The 21,675-nt window shown below is 53.2% G+C and overlaps 2 protein-coding genes across 5 annotated transcripts in view; one reads left to right on the top strand and one right to left on the bottom strand.

The window, feature by feature from the left end:
- Positions 1-3,576, bottom strand: part of RNF115 (ring finger protein 115) — a 64,497-nt gene extending 60,921 nt beyond the window's left edge. For both annotated transcript variants that reach the window (XM_075908383.1, XM_075908382.1), the window contains exon 1: positions 3,294-3,576. Coding sequence is in view for 1 of the 2 variants with exons in the window: in XM_075908382.1 (XP_075764497.1) it covers positions 3,294-3,380 (87 nt within the window). In the remaining variant the exon portion in view is untranslated. The remainder of the gene's footprint in view (positions 1-3,293) is intronic.
- A 92-nt stretch (positions 3,577-3,668) lies between these two features.
- Positions 3,669-18,927, top strand: POLR3C (RNA polymerase III subunit C). Of its 3 annotated transcripts, none has more exons than XM_075908375.1 (16): positions 3,669-3,850; positions 4,828-4,994; positions 5,747-6,002; positions 7,676-7,861; positions 8,082-8,170; positions 8,599-8,703; positions 9,553-9,645; positions 10,078-10,158; positions 11,813-11,895; positions 12,482-12,533; positions 12,646-12,706; positions 13,590-13,777; positions 14,739-14,840; positions 16,751-16,800; positions 18,269-18,418; positions 18,662-18,927. In XM_075908375.1, the coding sequence occupies exons 2-16, from the start codon at positions 4,848-4,850 to the stop codon at positions 18,741-18,743; spliced, it is 1,725 nt and encodes a 574-aa protein (XP_075764490.1). In that variant the 5' UTR covers positions 3,669-3,850; positions 4,828-4,847; the 3' UTR covers positions 18,744-18,927. The 3 variants fall into 3 exon arrangements, with proteins under 3 accessions (XP_075764490.1, XP_075764492.1, XP_075764491.1); XM_075908376.1 differs by lacking the exon at positions 3,669-3,850 and adding an exon at positions 4,203-4,732; XM_075908377.1 differs by lacking the exon at positions 11,813-11,895 and having other exon boundaries at positions 13,627-13,777.
- The last annotated feature ends 2,748 nt before the right edge of the window (positions 18,928-21,675 follow it).

The following is a 21,675-nucleotide window of genomic DNA, read 5'->3' as shown; positions in this document are numbered from 1 at the left end:
TTACACAGGCTGATTCACAATGACAGGCTTTCAAAAGAGCATAAGAGAGTCTTACTTCAGAAATAGGCCCTGACCTGCCTTGTCATGACATTACTGGTTGTCTGGAGCATGATGGGATATCTCTTGCTCCCCCCAGAACTTGAGGAGCTGACTGAAAGAGGGGTGATCCTTAATTCAAGCAGGTTCCCATCAGGTTGTGTGCGACAGGAACAGCAGAAGATAAAGAGGTTGTCACCCCAATACTGGAGAGGTTGAAAAAGTGAAACAATTCATTGGTTTGGCAGGTATAAATCCTGAACATATTATTTATAAAGTCTGGGTAATAATAGCTCACATTTTTAGAGTCCATATCATCCTCCAGAATACCTGAATGCTGTGACACACCATCTCCCGCGGGGTGAAGACAGCAGTTGTTCAAGAGAACAACACAGTTCCCAACTACAGAGTGGGAGAGGACTAGCACAATGCTGCCCTGATCCCAGTTAGGGTTCTGGGTGCTCCTAATTATAACAATAAAAGCCAAGTCAAACCATTAATCTTATAAAGAGTCCAGGATGTCTAATGCCCATGCAGAGCAAAACTGAAGACTCTGACTTAGAAATAAAGAGGCCTGGGTAGGAATGCTTATAGAAATATACAACAGGGCAAAAGAAAAGAGGCAGTCAATGCTCACATGTTTATACTGTGAATATTTGAACAATGTATCTCATACATGGGCCCGGAGTTCTTGTTCCAAAAAACTCACTAATGGCATCAGGAAATCCTGAATCCCAGTTACGGAAGAGAATTAGTTGTGAGCAATTTAGGGCAGCATTGCTTTATAACAAAAGGACAGTTGTAACATAGGAGAGAAAACTGCTTAAGTCAGCAACAGAGGCGAGAGGCATAAAGAGGGAGTCGAACATGATTTGGGAGGGAGAAAGAGAAGAGAAAATACCAGAAAGCTGGGCTACTACCTTGAGGGGATGCAGGGTGAGTTTGCAAACAGAGAGCTAAAGGATCAATTTGCATTTCGGATGGACAAGCACCAATCTCAACAGGACTATATGCAGTTGCAGAGGGGTGAGCTACCTGTAATGGAAGCTAATGAAATTTTCTGGCTCATCATTCCTGTCATGTATGAATGATTTTTAAAGTAAAACAAAAATCTCCAAAGCATCCTCTTACCTCCTTTCATGGTGCAGAAGGGAAAAGCAATAGTACAGCACCATCTCATTTACCTAAATGTCAGTATGACCCTGAATCAGTCTGGATAACTAAAAGCTGTCCATCATCTATGAAATACCCAGGAATTGGAGGACAGCATCTGTTTCAGGATCCAGATTGATGAGGTTTTGCTACAGCAGCTTGCTCTTCATTAAGTTCTTTCATCCAAGAATCTTAAAGTGCATCACAAATATTAAAAGCCTTACAATCTTCCTACACCTGCTCTCTCAGGAGGTAGGTAGATAGTCTAATTTTACAGGTGGGGAAACTGAGGCACCCTTTCAACAGAGAATCTCCACACGTTCCCATATATCAGGAAAAAAGATATTATGTGTCTGATCTAATCTGGCCAAGCTACATTATCTGTTCCTTTCCTCAAATAGCCTCCTGCTTCGCCAGGACATCTCCACAGCCAGGAAGTCGCCAAGCTGTGGTGTGTGATGTAACTAGAACATCAGGAACATAAGGACAACCTCTGACTAACCATTTTGGATCTAAATGGAGACCACAGATTGGATTGGTCCACCCACCTCCTTCATCCTATTGCATAAGTGCCGGGGTTGCTTGTGACAGTCCATCTAATACACCACACATACCACCAACTCTAACGAGATACAGGACTATTTTACTAGGATACACATGTCCAGAGAGGGTACTCAAAAGGAAAACTCTTCTCCAACGGCATGAGGAGGAGCTCCGGTGCTTCAGCCTCTACTTATCCTTGGTCTGCGGAACTGAAATTTGCTCTTCTCACTGTAGGAATTGGGAGTCCTCCCTTGATGTTGTAGACCGAGCTAGATGACCTCTTGAGGCCCCTTCCAGTTCTACAATTCTATGCCACTGAGCCTCTCCCCTGAGGCTTTCCTGCAACATTAGAGAGAATGGGTGCCCTTGCTATCTAGCAGGCCTGGAGCCACTGTGAAGGGTGAGCTATGGTTTATCTCCACTCTCAGAAGGGTTTAACCATCCCTACGTTCCCAAAGGGGCTCTTAGAGCATCAGGAGAGAGGTGCCTTCTGCTTTCTGGGGTAAGTGCCTGATGTGCCTACAAGTGTCTCTTCCCCTTCTCTCCATAGGGAGGATTAGGATATACGCCCTCCCAGCTGGGGATGTAATAGCGTAGTCGATTAACCAATAAGCAAAACCTTATCGACTAATGCTATAGACTACACGCATTTCTCCCCCCCCCAGCCTCCCAGGTACATTTTTTAGCAGCCGGGGCCAGCAGCCTGGCTCAGTTCCAGCTCGCACTGGGTCCAGGAGCTCAGATCCCCCTCTCCCCCACCTGCTGGACAGGGTCTGCTGTCACCCCACGCTGCTGCCTCTGTATCAAAGGTTTGGGGCTACAAGGGAAGCTGGTTTTTAAACCAGCTCCCCTTGCGGACCAGCTCCCGCCTGGCAGTCCACATGGCTACCTCTGATACAGAGGTAGCAGCGCGGCGTGGCAGGGGACTCCTTGGGAGTTGGGCCAGAGCGCACTGGCTGCCGGCCCCACTCCCCGGGGCCATAGAATAGTCGAGTAACCGATAACAATTCATGAGGTCAATCGACTAGTCAATTAACCAAAATCTAACATCCCTACCCCACACCTTAGTGGCCAGGGAAGCTTGAGGTTTCACCTCTCGGCCTGAAGCGGGGCAGGGAGCCCTTTGCATTGTCACCTCTTTGGAGGACAACTGGGGGCTGAAGACCTCCCCTTCCAGTGCCCCCCTCCCCTTCCAGTGCCCCCCAGGGCAGGACAGAGAGGGGGGAAAGAAGCCTCAGGCCAGGGATTACCTGGGGGGGGGAGGAGTTGACCCCCCCCGGGACACTGGGGACTGGCCTCGCACTTCCTGCTTCCCTAGTGAAGGGCAGATGGGGGGGGGGGGTGCAGCCCCCTCCCCCTGCACGGTGACAGGGTTTCAGCCCCCCCTTCTCATGCGAGGGGCGGGGGCGGCGCCTCTCCCGCCTGGCCCCGCTGCCCCGAGGACAGGGGCTGAACGCTCCCCCGGCCTGCGCCCCTGGGGGGGGGATCGGGGTTGGCCCCCCTCCATGGGGGGTGCAGGGCCCCCCCCGCGGGGGACGAGGGGTCCGCGCCCCGCCCCTTACCGGCAGCTTGGGGCTGACCTCCCCCTTGCAGCTGTGGCAGAAGAAGCGATGCTGGGACACGGCGGCCGCTGCCGAGGCCTCCGCCATCTTCTCTCTCCCCCTCCCCCGGCTCCCTGCCTGCCGTCAGTCCTCCGCGGGCCGCGACTAGGGCCCGCACGGATAGAGCGGCGGGGGCCGCTCTAGCCGCCCGCTTCCGCCTACTCGCTGGTGCTCCGCTGGGCCGGGGTAGGAAGCAGTCAGGCCTCCGCCACGCCAGAGCAAGGAGAGAACTGCAGGGTAGAGCGGCGCCCCTCGCTTCTTCCGTGTCCCAAGTCCCAGCGAGACCAGGCGGAAGGGGGAGGATAGAGCGTCGCGCCGTAAACTCCGCCGATGCGCATGCGCAACCAACGAGCCTGGCGGGGGGCGGGTAGAGCGGCGCTGTAGCCCTGACGGCCTCCAGGGCGGATCGCAGCCATGGCAGGCGACCGGAAGTAACCCGCGTTGAGCCGGAAGTGGAAGGGGTTGCTATGGTTGCCGCAGGGGCCTAGGCGTCTCCCCTCCCCAATTTGAGATCCCAGGTGAGTGGGAGCCCTGAGGCAACGGGGGAGGGGGCTCTGCCTGGCCGGGGGGGGCAAGGAACTGTGGAGGCCGCTCCATGAAGGCAGCCGGAGCGGCCTGCCCCCCAGCCCCATGCCGGCTCATCCCTGTCACCGTCCAAGGTCGGGCAGCGGAGCTCGAGCATCCCGCCGCCGAGGGGGCGCCCTGTCCTGGCCATGGGGCCGCACCGCTGAGCCGCGAAGGGCTGTTTGCTGAGCTCTCGGCGCCCGCCCGCCGGTCCTTGGCTTCGCTAGACCCCCCCCCCCCGCCGCTTTCTCCTTCCCCCCCCCGTGCTACCCTCCCCCCAGGGGTTCGTTAGCTCCCCTAGTGCTGCCCACGGGGCAGGCCCCATTTTAAAATCAACGCCCAACGGCCCAGCAGGGTTGCCAGGTGGTTTCCACAGAAACCCTGGACGTGACGTCACAATGTCCATGACGTCACAATGCCCGCGGCCTCTCGTGTAGCAAAGACCGGACCCGTCCCTTGTCTCCGTTCTATTGTCTCCATTGGGTTCCCCCACAGAAGGCTCAAATCCTGGACTGTCCAGTTCAACACCCGGCCACCCCACTGGCGAGCCCGATTCCCTGCGGAACTGGCGCAGCCCTAGGGAAGCGTGTGACACGTTTCCCCCACTCTGCCCTGCCGGGATCATCTCGGGGGATAGTCTGTGTTTCGTCACCGTGGCTCATTCGGTGCTTGCTGGGGGTGCTTGCGTGCCTGCCCGGTTTGACTTAAAGCGGACTGGCTGTGAAGGCATTTTTTATTTGAGCTGAGCCTCGAACCCACTGCATTCCTCTCAAGCCTGAATTGGGAACAACTTTTGGTCTCTGCTGATAGACCAAATCAAACAGGCGACTTGAGAGGTGAAAATCTTTGCGTCCCACCAGCACATTTCCTGCACTCTCCTGTCTCACCTGATAAGAATTTTAATAAATGTTTTTCCCCCATATCCTTCTAGTATTTTAATTTGACGGCAAGATGACTCAAGCAGAAATTAAACTCTGTTCCCTCCTGCTGCAAGAACATTTTGGCGAGATCGTGGAAAAGATAGGGACTCACCTTATCAAAACAGGCAGCCAGCCACTGAGAGTGATTGCCAAGGACACAGGGATGTTGCTAGATCAGGTATGTCTAGAATCCGCTAGGAGTTATCCTCCCTTGGATCACAGATGCTAGATAAATGCTACTCAGCAGAGCTGACTGAACTATTATTTGCTCATTAAAACTTGTCTGTCACCATTTCTAGGCCTCCTGAAGGATTCTGTTATTCCAAATGCGTTTGCAAAAGGCAAATTAGAATTTGAACATGTCTCCTTAAAACCAAATCTGTTTCTTTAACAGTACCAATTGCAATCCATGGGAGTTTTGTCATTGGCTTTAACAGATTGGTTCTGAGCTCTTACCTCTCCCCAGAAGGGAAGGCTGGTGGTCTAATTTAGTGTAACAGAGTGTGGAGAGGACAAGAGATGAAGTTAGTGCAGCTTGTAAAGAATAAGGAAGTGAAGCTTACTTGCTTAAAGTTGCACTGTGAGTCAGGACTACAGTTGAGATTCCCAGGCCCTGCCTTGATTAGGACAAGATCTCCCAGGTTTCTTCTTCTCTTAATTCTGTTAGCCCCTGAGGAATGTCAAACATCACCCTGCTCTCTTCCAAATAAAGATGATCTGGTGAATGCTCAGTAGCTTTATCTTTCATTGTTAATGATCAGTGCTAATTGGGAAATTAATGGCCCTTCCTGAGACTATGGATGGAGCTAAAGCACCTAAATATAGGAGGGGAGGGCATTCCCTTCCTGATCCTTGAGGTGATCAGACCTCAAGCATGAGGGTTGATTTTCCCCCAAGTACGGCTCTCATTCCTTTCTCTGGCATGTGCAGGTTAAGAAAGCTCTCTGTGTCCTCATTCAACATAACCTGGTGACCTACCAGCTGCAGAAGCGAGGCATTGTGGAGTACGAAGCTCTGTGCAGTCGGGTGCTGAGGATCCTGCGGTATCCACGTTACATCTATACTGCCAAGACCCTCTACAGCGACATGGGTGAATTGATTGTGGAGGAGCTGCTGCTGAACGGCAAAATGACCATGAGCGCTGTGGTGCAGAAGGTTGCAGACAGGCTGACGGAAACTATGGAGGGTGAGCCAGTGGGGTGTGGAGACAGCTTGAAAAGGGAGCGGAAATCTTTTGCTGCAGTGCCTTATCTATCTGGCAAGTTTTGAGGCTGCTGAGCTGATGCTTCATGCTACCACAGTGTTCAAGTTCTGTACACAACGAAAGGGGATTGGATGGCTTCCAGCTGGATGGAGGGCCTGGTCTAAAGTCCACTGAAGTAAATGGGAATCTTTCCATTGACTTCAGGGGGCTTTAGGTCAGGTCCGGATGGAGCATCTTCAAGAGGCAGTACACAACACTGATGCTTCCAAGCATTTTCAGGAGAGATCAGTATTGTGATCCACATGCTATAGCATGTGGAAACTGAGGCACGAGGCGAAGCAGGCACTGCCAAAGCTCAAACAATGAATCACTGTCAAAGCTGGGAACAGAATTAGCTCCCAGGCCTGTGCTCAGACCATTTGACTATGATTTATTTTGCTGTGTGTTTTACTCTCTTTTTCTCTCAGTAGACATGTGTAGAGACAGCATGGTAGAGAGACCTGGGAGTCCATTCTCTGCTCTACCACTGGCTCACTGTATGACCTAGAGAGACCCCCTTGCTATGCCTCAGCTTCCCCACCTGTACAGTGGGCATAAAAACATTTAACCAAATGACAAGTGCTATACAGATTCCAGAGTGTAAACACTGGTTATCAGGCTAACCCTGTGCTCCATGTGGCGCTGCCATTTTGAAACGCTGTGGGAGCCTATCATCAGCAGTGCCGTGTGGAGCCTGGGCTTCACGTGGCGTTTCAAAGTGGCAACCCCAGGCTGCACATGGAACTGCTGCTTTGAAGCACCCCATCTTCCCCGCCACCTTACTGCTGCTTTCTTTTCGATAGATGCAGCAAGGGGCAAGGAGCGACTAGTCGACTAGCGTGTTGACTATCCAATAAGCATTTGCTTTTCGGATAGTTGACTAGTTGTTCACATCCCTACTGGACACAGTAGCAAAGAGAGGGGCTGAGGGAAGCCCCTGCAAGATGTGGGGAGTGGAGAAGAAATTATACAGAAAATGTTTCAGGTGTTTTAGCAGCATAGGAAAAGGTTCTTGCACCTCCATCTGTGAGCTGTGCAGAGGGGCAGAGAGAAGGCCCATGCTTCTAGAAAGGTGGGTGAGGGGAGAGAAAGCAGAAAGACCGGTTAAGATTTTTCAAGGTGATTAGTGATTTGGGGGGCCCAATTTGTGACACATTAAAAAGACCTGCTTGGCCCCTCTTACTTGCCACCTAGAAACTGAGGCACCCAAATCCCTCGTCTCCTTTGCAGATTTGGCCCAGAGTATGAAGTCAGCTGGAATGAGTGGGTGGAGGGTGATAAATGTAGATCGGATTCCAAGCTCTTTCTTGCATTTCCCTGGTTGTAAGTCTCTTAAAGACAGTGATGGGGCCTGATCCTGTCTGGGTGCAGCAGCAACTGGTGTTTGAGGTCATGATCACTGTTCCCTGTGAGCTGAGCACTTGTGCAGATGCTCAGGAGAAATTCCAATGCTGCCCAGCTGATTAGCAGAGCACCCACAGCTAGGTTTTTGTTTCTCCTGGTGGTGCACATTCACACATGCTTTGGTGCATTTATTCCACACTTGGATGGAAAAGATGTGAGAGAATATTAGTCATGATGATCGATTATGTTCTCCTTGGGATCCTTTTGCCCAGATGGGAAAACTATGGACTATGCTGAAGTCTCCAACACATTTGTGCGCCTAGCAGACACGCACTTCATTCAGAGATGCCCGGTGGCCCCTGAAATTTCCAAGGCTTCGGCTGCACCACCCCCTCCAGCACCCACTCTGGCAGTTAATGAGAAGGACATGTATCTGGTCCCCACCCTGAATCTCATAGGTAAGGAGCTGTCAGAATCTCCATTGTTTTGCATAACCTCTGATATTTGAGTAGCTTGCATTTAGAATGCCATGGGGGGACGGACAGACAGGGGGGATGGGAACGTTGTCACCACATTCCCCGGGGGAGGGATATCTGGGTCATCAGCAAAGTGCTTTCTGACCTGAATGCAAAACTGCAGTGCTGGTATTCAGAGAAGAGCCGTGTCTTTGGCCCACAGGGAAAGGGAAAAGGAGAAGATCATTTGATGATGAAGAGAAGAGTGAGCACAAAGCAAAAAGGCAGAAGCAAGATGCAGACAGCAAAGAGGTACTGCTAACAGGCTGCTGCTCCTTGGCTTGCATGCAGGCCAGCGATGGTCTTGGCGGTAGCGGAGAGCTTAGCAGTCTCTCCGAGTATCTGACCTTTGGGTCCATATCCTGCGTAGCCAATGAAAACAAGCAGGGACACCAAGGGGTCCACTGTGCATAGTATCTACCCTCAGGGTAGGGCTGCTGAACAGCCGTTGTGTGGCATAGTCAGTCTGCCCATCTGCCAGTTTGTAACCTCGCTGTCATGGTTCAATTTCACATTAATTCAACTCTTCTAGACCCCGGCAGCTCCCAGCAAGCTGCAGGGTGCCTGCCAGGTGTTCAGTATCCCTCAGCAAAGGGTGCCTCTTCCTCAAACAAGCATCTGACTCTGCAACCAATAAACCAGCATCAGCGATTCCTTCTCTGTCCACCATTTCTTCTCAGCCCCCGCCCGACGACGGCATTTACTGGCAAGCCAACATCGATCGGTTCCACCAGTACTTCCGAGACCAAGCCATAGTCAGCGCAGTGGCCAACAGGATGGACCAGGTACACAGAAGTGATCGGGAACTTCCTCAGCAGGGTTACTCTGGGGAACAGGAGCAGGAATTTGGTGATCACAATCTCTGCAGTTATATGTTAAAAGCTTCAAATCTCACGCTTCTAGATACTAGCCAAATGCTGCAAGGGGTCACCTTCTTCTGAAATCTCAGGCACGGGTTGCTGCTACTTACAGGAGTTGGACCAAGTTCTTGTTTCAGTCAGTGCCCTTAAACGCACCACCTAGCTGCTCCAGTATCTTGAAGCGTACACACCTGTTCTACATGCTGCTAAGCCATATGTTGCTCTCCCAGAGCATCTTTCACTTCTCTTGCATTGGCAGGGGCGCTGACAGTCTCTGTGGGGCCCTGAGCAAAGTGTGGGGGTAGGCAGTTATGCTCCCCCCCCCGAAGGGGCAGGGCCTTGGATGGAAGGGGCAGGGTTGGGGGGAGCCAGGGGGCTGGGCTGTTCCCCTCCTCCCACCTCTCCCCACAGCCCTTAATGCTGCCCAGAGCATGTGGTACTCCAGTGGCAATTTAAAGGGCCCAGGGCTCCGGACACTGCCACAAGAGCAGTAGCAGTGGCCGGGAGGCCTGGGCCCCTTTGAATTGCCGGGCCCTGGGGCAGCTGTGCCCCCTCTCCCGCTCCGGTCACTGGGCAAGTGCACTGGGGTGGTTTTGCTGTCAGTGCAGTGGGGCACGTAACCAGACTCACGTGGAGTGGCTGGAGGCTCATGCAACCTAGCTCTTACTGGAGGCTGACAGCTGAATTTGGAGCACCACGGTTCTTGATGGGGGAACAGCGTGTGAACAGAGGTTCTGTCAAGATCTAACGGCTGTTTCCTTCCTTTTTAAACAGACCAGCAGTGAAATCGTGAGGACTATGCTGAGAATGAGTGAAATTACCACGTCCTCCAATGCACCTTACACACAGCCCCTGTCTTCCAACGAGGTGAGTTTTGGCAGCATTTGGTACATTCCATAGAAATTGGACACGGATAATTATATTCCCTTGGCTACCGTTACGTATCTGCGTTGTGATCGCAGTCCTGTCCTGCACCAGGGGACCCCTTGATGCAGGGCACTGTACAGACACAGAACAAGCTACGGGACATGGTGCTATCAAATGACACAGGAACCCACCATTTTAGACATCAAGGCTGGGTCATGAGTGTGAGAGCATCTCCTGCTCTCTCCTCTGGTTTGCATACAGTCTCAACTGCACTCTTGAGGAGCTGTCGGGTGGCTAGAGGAGGACTCCTGGTTCTAACTGTAAAGGGAGTCTGCCTGAGGGTTCTGTGGGCCTTCAACCAGGAACCACCTACTGTTTTATTTTTGGTCGTCTTAAGTGCTAATAGCGCACATGTTCTGGCTGTTTCCACAGATATTCAGATCTCTTCCAGCAGGATACAACATTGTGAAACAAATTCTGGATCAGTATCTCACTTTGCTAGCCGATGACCCGGTAAGAAATGCTTCATGTATGATTTGGTTACATTTGGTTTTGAACAGGATTTTCCTCTGTGGTCCAGTTCTGATTTAGTGCCCTAATTTTGCAGTCCTCTCTATCAGGGCTGGGTTAAGAAAGGGGCTTTAGGGGCTTCCGCCCATTGCCCCAGGCTAAGGAGGGTCCCACAAAAGGATTTCCAGGCTACCAAGACAGCAGTTCTTTTTGTAGGGCTCTGGGTTGCAACCACTAAGGCCTCTGCATTGTGGCCCTGCTTGGTGGGAGTGGGGTGGACTCCCGCTGCTCCTGCTGATCTGGAGGGGAGAGCAGTTTCTGCTTATTTAGGGGGCAGGGATAGCTCAGTGGTTTGAGCATTGGCCTGCTAAATGCAGGGTTGAGAGTTCAGTCCTTGAGGGGGGCTATTTATGGATCTGGGGCAAATCTGTCAGGGATGGTACTTGGTCCTGCCATAAAGGCAGCGGATTAGACTCAATGACCTCTCAAGGTCCCTTCCAGTTCTATGAGATAGGTATATCTCCATATATTATATTATATATTATTTAGCTGCAGGCACAGGAAGCTCTGCCCACACACGTCCCTCACCTGCAGGCTCCACCCCCATAACTCCCATGGGCTGGGAATTGGGGCCAATGGGAGCCTCAGGGGGCAGGGCAGGGAGCCCAGGGCAGCACGCAGAGCCACCTGCCCCCTTCCTTCCCCAGAGCCTGGGCTACCAAAGGGGAGCTGCCCGAGGTAATTGCCCCATACCCCAATTTCCTGCCCAGCCTTGAATCTCCTCCCCCACCCTAAATCCTGACCAGATGCTGGACTCCACCACAACCTCCCACTCTGAGCCTCCTCCTGCACTCTGATGTCTGCCTAGACCTACTATTCCCACCACCTGCCCTGAGCTCACTCCCACTCCTGCCCTGGGTCCCCTTGTGTACTCAGTCCCCTGCCTTAACTCACAGCCTTCTCATGCACTCTGATACCCTAATTTTTGGCTCCACTCTGGACCTAGGGATCCACACAAAATTGAATAGCCCCCAACCCCTCCAGAAGAATTTATCTGGTCCCGCTCTCCATGTGAGTGGACACCCATTAGAGTGAGTGGTATTATCCGCATAAGCAAAGCTACCCATCTGCTTAAGTGTTTGTAGGATCAGGGCTTTGGTTTCTTCACCTTACTCAGCATAGACAGTGAAGAGAGGCACTTGTCAGTTTCACGCTCTGTTTCTAGTCAGTTTCATCCTGTAGTTCTCTCTAGGTCAGAATAACTGCCTCTGGGAGGAGGAACTGTGAGAAGAAAAAGTTTCCAATGAACACTTAAACATCATGAGAACATGACTATTAATAATAGACTGTGGAAACATCCTCTAACCAGGGCTGGGCAAAATACGGCTCACGGGTCGGATCCATCCTGCCAAGCCACTGGTCCAGCCCGCAGGGAGCCTCAGGCAGACTCCCTGCCTGCTCCACCCCTGTGCACACCACTCAGAAAAATGGCTGCAGGGCGATGTTTGTCTTTGAACTGCTATGAGTTCCGGGGGCAGGGCAGAGGAGCTTTGCGCACTGCCCCCGCCCCCAGCATGGTTCCATTGGCTGGATTCTGGCCAATGGGAGCTGTCTGTTTAAAGAACAGGCAGCTTGTAAAGTACCCCTCCCCTTCCAGACCCACATGGCCCCTGCCATGGCTGGGCAGGCAGGCAGCCTGCCTGAGAAATATGCTGGGGCTACTAGCCAGGAGTCACTCAGGTAAGTCTCCCAGCCAGAGCCTGCCTCTGGCACCCCCGACCATCCCTCTTCCCCAACCCTCTGCTTCCCTACCCCACATAACCCAAACCCTCTTCCCTCTCTCTCCTGCACCCATCCCCCTCCCAAACTCTGCCCCTAATCTCCTTCCCCAGGTCACAACCCCTTTCTGGCCTAGGTCACAACCCAAACCTCAACCCTCTCTCAGACCCTATACCCCAGTATCCTGCCCTAGGTCACAATCCAAATTTCTGCACCCCTCCTGCACCTCCATCTGCTGCCCTAGGTCACAACCCCCTCCTTTACCCAAACTCCCTCACAGACCCCACACCCCCTCCTGCATCGCAATCCCTTACTGCAAGCTCCCTTCTTCACCCAAGCTCCGTCCCAGACCCCACAGCCTCTCCATTAATATCATGGAAGAGAGTGGCCCTTGACCACTTCCAGAGTTCTTGGAGTCCCTCCCCATCAAAAATGACTGCCCCCTCTAACCATTAAGGGTGGGGTTGGTATTTTTTCTTAAAACAAACCAGTTTTTTCAGAATTGTAATAGTCTTTGTAAACATTTAACCCTTTTATTTCCTTGTAGCTGGAGTTTGTCGGTAAATCCGGGGATAGTGGCGGGGGCATGTACGTCATCAGTATCCTTTACTGAGAAATCTACTCTGGGCAGTATAGGGCTGGTCTTGGGGCTTACGTGGCATTGTACAACCCTGGTCATTCACGTGTGGTACCTTGACGTGCACTGCTCAGATCTCCACAAGGCCCTTGCATCTTTGGCAACAGCAACGCTGGAATCCATCGTCCAGGAGAGGTAAAGCAGCTGTTTGACTGCAGCTTGTGAGTGTGTTCCCTGTAAGCTGGGCGCTTGTGTCACTGCTCAGGAGAGATTCTGATGCTGCCCAGCTGATAAGCAAATTACCCACAGCTTGGTTTGTGTTTCTGCTGGTGGTGCACATTCACACATGCCTCAGTGCACATAAAAATTCATCTGCACATGGATGGAAAAGATGAGAGGGAACATTGTTTGTTAATCCTCGTGTTACTCTGTCCAAGGCATAGCTATGAGAAACTCATGGGTGATATAATATCAATATTTGCTGGTCCATTAAAAGAGACTGTGTCTCCTGCCTGGTCTGTCCATACAGCTACAGTGACAAAGTTTCAGCTCAGCCGTTGGAGTATCCTCCACAATCTCCGTCCTTTCGTTTAAGAGGAAGGATCCAGTCTTGAGAGGTGCTGAGCTCCCATCAGTTTTGGTAACTGATCTATCTCAGGATCGGGTCCCGCCTCATCCAGCTGTATGTTGACAATATTTATGATTCGAGGCTCTCTCTGTCCCACCATTAAATAAATAGGAAGGTGACATTTGTTGAGATGAGATACTCCAGCCGGCTCACTCTTTAGCCTGGCTCTCATGAATTAGGGAAAGGAACGCTGCTTTAGTGACAGCTGCGTCATTCACCCACAGACACATTTTATTTCCATGTGTGCATTTCTAAAGCATTGGTTACTGGTCCAGACACTGGGTACGGGACCCAAAGGACCAGTGGTCTGATCTGGTTTGAGCCTGTGGCTCCGAAGTCGGGATTTCATTCCATCTCCACCACACAAGATGCTTTTTTCTCTGAAGTATTAATGTAGGAACTTTCTTAACTCTCCGATGACCATGTGTGGATGTGGCTATCCTTCCCCAGAGCTGTGTGTGAGCTGCTGTGTTGCTGCCCCATCTAGATTTGGTTCCCGCTGCGCCAGGATCTTCCGTCTGGTTCTGCGGAAGAAACATTTGGAACAGAAACAAGTGGAAGATTTTGCCATGATTCCTGCCAAGGAGGCAAAGGACATACTGTATAAAATGCTCTCCGAGAACTTTGTGTCTCTGCAGGTGAGAATCCCTGTCACCCAGGGGTGAGCAGAGTGTGTCGCAAACAGGGTGTACAGAATATGGAGATGAATGCAGATGCAGGAAGGTGGTTTGGTTAGTGCAAAGAGATGGAATTCTGGGTTCCAAACCCCTCAGAGCAGGGGCTGAGAGCCAGAAAGCTTGGCTTCCATTCTGAACTCAAGGGTGGGAGTGTGGTCTAGTAGTTAGAGAGCAGTGGGGTGAAATTTTAGTTTCCATTCATCTCAAAAAAGATAAACTGGCATTAGAAAAAGTTCAGAGAAGGACAACTAAAATGGTTAGGGGTTTGGAACAGGTCCATATGAGGAGAGATTAAAGAGACTGGGACTTTACAGCTTGGAAAAGAGGAGACTAGGGGGGATATGATAGAGGTCTATAAAGTCATGAGTGGTGTGGGGAAAGTGAATAAGGAAAAGTTATTTACTTGATCCCATAATATAAGAACTAGGGGTCACCAAATAAAACTAATGGGCAGCAGGTTTAATACATAAATAATAAATAAAAGGAAGTTCTTCACACAGCGCATTGTCAATCTGTGGAACTCCTTGCCTGGGGAAGATGTGAAGGCTAGGAGTTCTCCCATGACCATCAGATCCCCCTATAATAGTAACGTGCGATATGTGTCGCTCGACAGCTTCCAAGCACAGGTCCTCAGTGCTACCACCAGCGATCTGGGGAGGTGTCCTTCCCTGCGTTTTGCAGCTGGGGAAACCAAGGCCTCTAAAGGTGCACTGACTTTCCCAGAATCATTGGCAAGTTATTAATTGCTAGGGGCTCAGGTGGGCTGGCGTACACACCTGCTGTCTCTGCTAAGAATGATGACTGTGTGGTCCCCAGGGGAAGCTAGAACGAAGCACGCAGAGAGAACAGACAGACACCTTCCACCCAGAGGCCATAAAACACACCTCACGCTGCTTCTCTCTTCTTTCCTGCATGCAAACAGGAGATTCCGAAGACTCCAGACCATGCGCCCTCCAGGACGTTCTATCTGTACACGGTGAACACACTGTCCTCTGCGCGGATGCTACTGCACAGGTGTTATAAGGTACCCCATGATTCCCTGGCCAACCAAATGACACTGGCGCTAGTGCAAATCACACTGTTCTTCACACCCCTTCTGTTCCTTAGGTTTATTCCCACTCCTGGCCTGCTCTCTGATTCCATGTTGCAACAGCAGTTGGGCACAGCGAAGCTAAGACCTTATTTATACTTACCTGGAGATCAGAGCTCTGGAGATCCATCTCATGGAGTTTGATTTAGCAGATCTAGTAAGGACCTGCCAAATCAAACACTGATGGTGCCCCTGTCAACCCTGCGAGGAGTAGGAGAAGTCTACAGGGGAGTTTCTCCCCTCAACCTCTCATAATGGGGACACTGGAGAAATGTTATTTAAAGCTACATGAGCTTAAATCGCATTTCTCCCCCAGTGTAGACCTGGTCTAAGTTGGACTGTCAGAGACCCTACAACAGTGGTCCCCAGTGTGGTGCCCGCGGGTGCCATGGCGCCCGCTGGGCCATTTCTGTGCACCTGCCAAGTGACCGGGGCCGGTCCCCCCCCCAGGCGCGCGGCGCATGGGTGGAGTCAGACCCTGGGCGCATTGGCAGCGCTGGCCCCGGGCACACGGCGGTTAGGCGGCCGCACCCCTGGGTGCGCGGCGCAAGGTCTGTGCCGGTCCCAGGTGTGAGGCGTATGGGTGGTGCCGGCCCAGGCATGCGGCATAGGGGCAGCGCCGGCCCTGGGCGTGCAGCATATGGGCGGTGCTGACTCAGGCGCGCTGCATCGTGGCGGCACCAGGCGCGCAGCACATGGGCGGCCCCGCCACTGGGCGTGCGGCGTATGGGCGTTGCCGGCTCCTGGGCGCGTGGGACATGGTCTGTTCCGGCCCCGAGCGCGCGGCGTATGGGCGGCCTCACCCCTGGGTGTGCAGCACAGTTGCGGCGCCAGCCCCAGGAGTGTGGCACATGGGTGGCGCCAGCTCCGGGCAGGCAGCATATGGGTGGCTTCGCCCCCAGGTGCGTGTGCGGCCCCGCCCCCGGGTGTCTGGCATGTGAGCAGCCCCACCCCCGGCAGCCCCCAAAGGTTGGGGACCACTGCCCTACAACATGGAGAGAAACATTGCCAGGCGCATAGAGTCTTTCACCCATATCGATTTACCAACATGGGGGGATCAATCAGCTACTGAAACGCAGCCCCCTTGATTGTGAGAGGCGCCCCAAAGGACAGGGCATGGGACCTTCCGCAACCCGGCAGAGAATCGTAGGAAGCAGACTGTCCCTTGGCACGTTCCCGCCTGGGCAAGTGGTTGGTCCCCTGGTGCCTGGAAAAAGCCAGCTGGGAGTGGGTCAGTGTTGCCTGTCAGCTCACTGAGGGGAACGCTCACCACAGTGCCCTCTGCTGCTGGTCTGGGGCATTGCAGTCCAGGAGGCCACTTCCCCCTTCGCTGTCTGCCTGCCTGGAAGGGCTGTCAGCAGAGCAGGGACCTCACCTGGCCCTGCTTAGCTTGTGAGAGGGGCTCAGAGCACCGAGGCTGCATTTCTGACTTCCTCTGGCCACGCTGGTGGAGGTTCCTGCTTGGGATGGATGATAAACCCTCTCAGATGCAGCTGCTGCCTTTAACGGCATGAATTCAAGTTCCATCCCCAGCAATTGCACGTGACGGTACTATGGAGGGAGGTGGGATTCCACTGCCTTCCTGCACCGTTTCCAGCCCCCCGTGCTAGAGCAGGGACCGTAACATCCATCCCACTCGCACCCCGATGCTGGCCGGCTTTGCAGCTCCTGGTGCAGGAGACCTGTCTGCAAGCTTTGGGGGAGCCAGCTTTGGGGGAGCCAGCTTGGGGGCCCACTATTCCCACTCACGCTCCCTCTTTGGGGAGAGATTAAAGCAGACGGTGTCATTCCTTTGTATCCATCCTCCCACACCTGCTTCTTGTGTCTCTCTTTCCTTTCCCCAGAGCGTGGCCAACCTGATAGAAAGGCGACAGTACGAAACCAAGGAGAACAAGTGAGTCGCACTACCTGGGCTGAAAGCTCCTGGCCCAAGTCGTCACGCGGGAGCCAAGTAGCTCAGGCCTCCGGAGTGAATGTCGTAACTAGGGGAACTCACCAATGGGAGATGTCTACAAGATGGAACTTACCTGGCATCAGCTAGTAGGACAGCTAGGGCCAGATCTTCAAAGGGAGTTAGGTACCTAGCTACCATTGGAAGTTAGGAGCCTAAATAATTGAGCACCTGGGTCTTGGTGCCCAGGAGGTGTCGAAGCTAGACGGATGGCAACGAAGACTGTTTTGCAAGGCAAGACAGTTAAAGAGAAATATCATCTATACTGGGATGTTCATCCTGGTGCAGACAGGCAGACACATGGGCTGTGTCTAGACTGGCAAGTTTTTCCGCAAAAGCAGCTACTTTTGCAGAAAAACTTGCCAGCTGTCTACACTGGCCGCTTGAATTTCCGCAAGAACACTGATGATCTCATGTAAGAAATCAGTGCTTCTTGCGGAAATACTATGCTGCTCCCGTTCGGGCAAAAGTCCTTTTGCACAAAGCTGTTGCGCAAAAGGGCCAGTGTAGACAGCTCAGATTTGTTTTGCGCAAAAAAGCCCCAATCGCGAAAATGGCGATCAGGGCTTTTTTGCGGAAAAGCGCGTCTAGATTGGCATGGACGCTTTTCCGCAAAAAAGTGCATTTGCGGAAAAGCGTCCGTGCCAATCTAGATGCTCTTTTCCGCAAGTGCTTTTAATGGAAAACTTTTCCGTTAAAAGCATTTGCGGGAAATCATGCCAGTTTAGACGTATGATTGTCAGCCAAGAAATGTAGGTCACTCCGGTTTCATACTACAGATTGAACCTCTCTGGTCCGGCTCCCTCGGGACCTGACCGATGCCAAAACAGAGAATTTGTCGGACTCCAGAAGGTCAATATTGTCTAGCAGCATGACCAATGCGTCCACGCCTTGCTGGGCTCTGAGAGTACATTGAGGAGTACATTAGAGCTAAATAACAGCACACAACCCTGGGAGCCAGGGCTGGGGGCTGCAAACAGACTTTACGGGGCAGTGGGAAACTTGGCCAGCTGGCTAGCTAAAATCCTGCTGGACCACAGATGTTGCCAGGCCAGAGCGTGCTGGACTAGAGAGTTCAACTTGTAGGAGTAAATGCCGTTGGGGAAAGGCTTTGCAGTGGGGTGCCCCCTCTGGGGAGATGCAACAGTACCAACAGCCCCAGGGAGACAGACTGGCACAGCCACAGCGCAGTGATACTTGGCCCATGCAGCTCCTGCCCCCAGAGTTGGCAGCATAGTGAGGGGATGAGGTAATAGGCATGGGGAGGGCCCAGAAAGAGACACTCATGAGGACCATGGAAGGGAGGTGGTGGATTTGGAGGCAGGGAGGCAACTTGCCTGGCCCCTCCTGAGCGACAGGAACAGGCTTCAGCATCTTGCCGGCCACTCAGAGTTGTCCGCCTCGCCCTCAGGCGCTTGCTGGAGAAGTCGCAGCGGGTGGAGGCCATCCTCGCGTCCATGCAGGCCACGGGCGCCGAGGAGGGGCAGCTGCAAGAGATTGAGGAGATGATCACAGCCCCAGAGCGCCAGCAGCTGGAGAGCCTCAAGCGCAACGTCAACAAGTGAGCGGAGCTGGGGGAGGAGGGGAATCGGGGTTCTTGGGAGAGTGGGTCTAATGAGAACTAGGTGGGGGCTGGGCAGTGGGACTGCTGTTTCTGTTAGTGGGCGAGTTTCACACTGTCGGCAGCAGCTTGCCCCAGGGACAGCGCGACTTCCCCACCTCGGGGGCTGGAGTTAAAGCCGGACTGGCTGTAAATAGCTTTACTCTGGTGACGCTCTCCCTCCCCTTGTCCTTAAACGCGTAGGATCGACGCCAGTGAGAACCAAGTCGACGAAACCATCTTTGTGCTGGAGTCGTACATCGAAAGCACCATGAAGAAGCTCTGAGGGCGCCCCCTGCTGGCTGACCGCGTCCCTCCCCCCCACGCCGGTCATGGCGCTGCAGGCACAGGGTGGACCCATTTGCTTCCTGGGCGGGGGCTATTTTCAGGCAACTCGCCTGAGTTTTTATTTATTTTTACTGTATGTTTAACATGGAGGGGAGGGGGAAATAAACCTCTGACCTCGCTGATTAGCTTCTGGAGGGGGCTGGTACAAAAACCCTGCTTGCCCCGTCCTGAAACACTCAGGCAGTAAGCTCTGGTGGGGGTGAAATATGCCTGGTGTCTCTACCGCCTAAGGGAGGCGGGGCGGAGAACCCAGCATCGTGGGGAAGCTCCAAGCCTGAGCACCACCCCACGTGGCTGGAGCACAAGTGCTAGCTCCCCGCCGTGGGCAGGGGTATAGCACCCAGCCTCCACCCCCATGGCCCCCGCCCACTCCTTCACCCTAGCTCCTACCCAGACCCTCAGCCCCAGACCATACCTATACCCTGGCAGCTTCCTCCTGCACACACACCCTCGGTTTTGGTCCCACCCCAAAATCTACTAGCCGGCCTCCAGAAGAATTAATCGGAGCTGGAGGAAGCCCTGTATCTCGATGCCCTTTTCTTTCCCTCTGGGGGCTGGAGAGCAAAGGGATCCCTGAAGCACTGTGTGAGTGAGGCGTGGGGTTTTTTTTCCCCGTTTCTCAGTCGAGGGCCAGGTCTGTGAAATGTTGGTTTGCTTTTTGGGGGGAGTTGGGTTTTTACTGATTTTTCTATAGGTTCATGGCTCCTGATCCAAAAAGGTTCCCCACCCTTTCAGTCCCTGACTGCTGTGAGCACCACCCCACGGCCAGCTCCCGTGGTGCTTGCTGCATCGGGACTGTGTTCCTTGCAAAACCTCTCTGCTAAGCCTTCAGTAAGGAGGCCTCGTGGCCATGCAAGGCAGGGGGCCTGAGCCGCAGCCAACACAGTACTCCTGCTAACGGCTTCTCCGTTTAGCATGCGAGCTGGAATTCTCGGCCCAGGCCCAGGGGAAGGGCTGCAGTTGACTGGAGGATCCCAGCCTGGCGTGTAGGATCTGGGCCAGAATTTCACAGCATGCCCACTGGCACTGGGTCAGCACCCTGTTTGCAGGGCAAGCAGAGCCTCCGCAGGCTGTGGGGCGTGACAGGGTGGTGGAAAATTGCAGGAGGCTGAGAAAGGAAGTCGAGCCAACGGTGAGCTCTGGAGCGCAGTGCCAGCTGCCTGTGTTAGCGCACCGGCCCAGCAGGTTTTATTACGCACTAGGTTCATCGCACTAGCCCTTCTGTTTCGCTCTCCAGGGCTGCCGTGGCCAATAAGACGAAAGTGGTTCGCCAGGGTTAGTAGACTGGGACGCGGCTTCCCCCAGCTCCCATGGGCCAGGAACGGTGATTCGTGACCAACAGAAGCTTCACAGGCCGGGTATTGCCCGCAGCTTGTCTAGTCCTACACAGGGTCGTTAGGAAGCGAGTAATTAATTGTGTAGCTGATAGAATTCGTAGCAACTCCACGCTTAGTCCATGAGAGGGAGGCCTCAGTTGTGGCTCGCACTGGATCCAGGAGCCACCCCCCACTGCGGCTCTGCAGTTTACATGTAGTAAGAGCTAGGCAGGCAGGTAGCTCGGCTTCTACTACATTTAAACTGCAGAGCTACAGCGGGGGTAGCTCCCCGACCCAGCGCAAGCCAGAACTGAACCAGGCTTGCTCAGTGCCAGCTCGTGCCAGGTCCAGCAGCCCTCATCTGCAGGGGCTGCTCTGTGGCATGCGGAGCAGCCTCTGTCAGTGGCGAGCCTGGGCCTGCCATGGGCAGAGGCTGCTTCTGGGCCCCCATCTTCCCCCACCCTACTAAGGGGGGGAGGGCAGGCAGCACTGCATAGACAGTGCTGGGGGGAACCATCATTTAAGCTGGCTCCCCCCAGCACTGGCTCCTGCTCCCTCCCCCCCTTTGCTGCCTCTAATATAGAGGCAGCAAGGGGGTGCAGAATGCGAGTAGTCAACTCGCTTACATCCCTAGTCGTATGGGTCTCAGCCTTTCATTTGTGGACCCCTACATGGAGGTGCGGACCCCTTTGGAAATCTTAGAATCCTAGAGCTGGAAGAGACCTCAGGAGGTCATGAAGTCCAGCCCCCTGCCCAAGGCAGGACCAATCCCAACTCAATCAACCCAGCCAGGGCTTTGTCAAGTCAAGACTTAAACACCTCTAGGGATGGAGATTCCACCCCCTCCCTAGGGAACCCAGCCCAGTGCTTCACCACCCTCCTAGTGAAATATTTTTTCCTAATATCCAACCTAGACCTCCCCCTCTGTAACTTGAGACCATTGCTCCTTGTTCTGCCATCGGTCACTACTGAGAACGGCCTCTCTCCATCTTCTTTAGAACCTCCCTTCAGGGAGTTGAAGGCTGCTATCGAATCCCGCCTCACTCTTCTCTTCTGCAGACTAAATAAACCTAAATCCCTCAGTCTCTCCTCATAGGTCATGTGCTCCAGCCCCCTAATCATTTTGGTCGCCCTCCGCTGGCCCCTCTCCAATCCGTCCACATCCTTTCTATAGTGGGGGGCCCAGAACTGGGCATAATACTCCAGGTGTTGCCTCACCAGAGCCAAATAAAGGGGAGTAATCACTTCTCTAGGTCTGCTGGCAATACTTTTCCTAATGCACCCTAATATGCCATTCGCCTTCTTGGCTACAAGGGCCCACTGTTAACTCATATCCAGCTTCTCATCCACTGGAATCCCCAGGTCCTTTTCTACAGAGCTGCTACTTAGCCATTTGGTCCCCAGCCTATAACAATGCTTGGGATTCTTCCATCCCAAGTGCAGGACTTTACACTTGTCCTTGTTGAACCTCATCAGATTTCTTGTGGTCCAAAACTCTATTCTGTCTAGGTCACTCTGGACCCTATTTCTGCTCTCCAGTGTATCTACCTCTCC

This window comes from Pelodiscus sinensis, chromosome 24 (genome assembly GCF_049634645.1).
Source record: "Pelodiscus sinensis isolate JC-2024 chromosome 24, ASM4963464v1, whole genome shotgun sequence".
Lineage (NCBI taxonomy): Eukaryota > Metazoa > Chordata > Testudines > Trionychidae > Pelodiscus > Pelodiscus sinensis.
The sequence above is the reverse complement of the archived record's forward strand: the minus strand, read 5'-3'. Positions and strand labels throughout refer to the sequence as shown.

Excerpts from the sequence above, each read along its gene's own strand:
- POLR3C (XM_075908375.1), top strand. The coding sequence starts at position 4,848 with ATGACTCAAGCAGAAATTAAACTCTGTTCCCTCCTGCTGCAAGAACAT. Across the intron at positions 9,646-10,077 it reads AGCCCCTGTCTTCCAACGAG|ATATTCAGATCTCTTCCAGC; the intron begins GTGAGTTTTGGC and ends CTGTTTCCACAG. Across the intron at positions 16,801-18,268 it reads TACGAAACCAAGGAGAACAA|GCGCTTGCTGGAGAAGTCGC; the intron begins GTGAGTCGCACT and ends CCTCGCCCTCAG.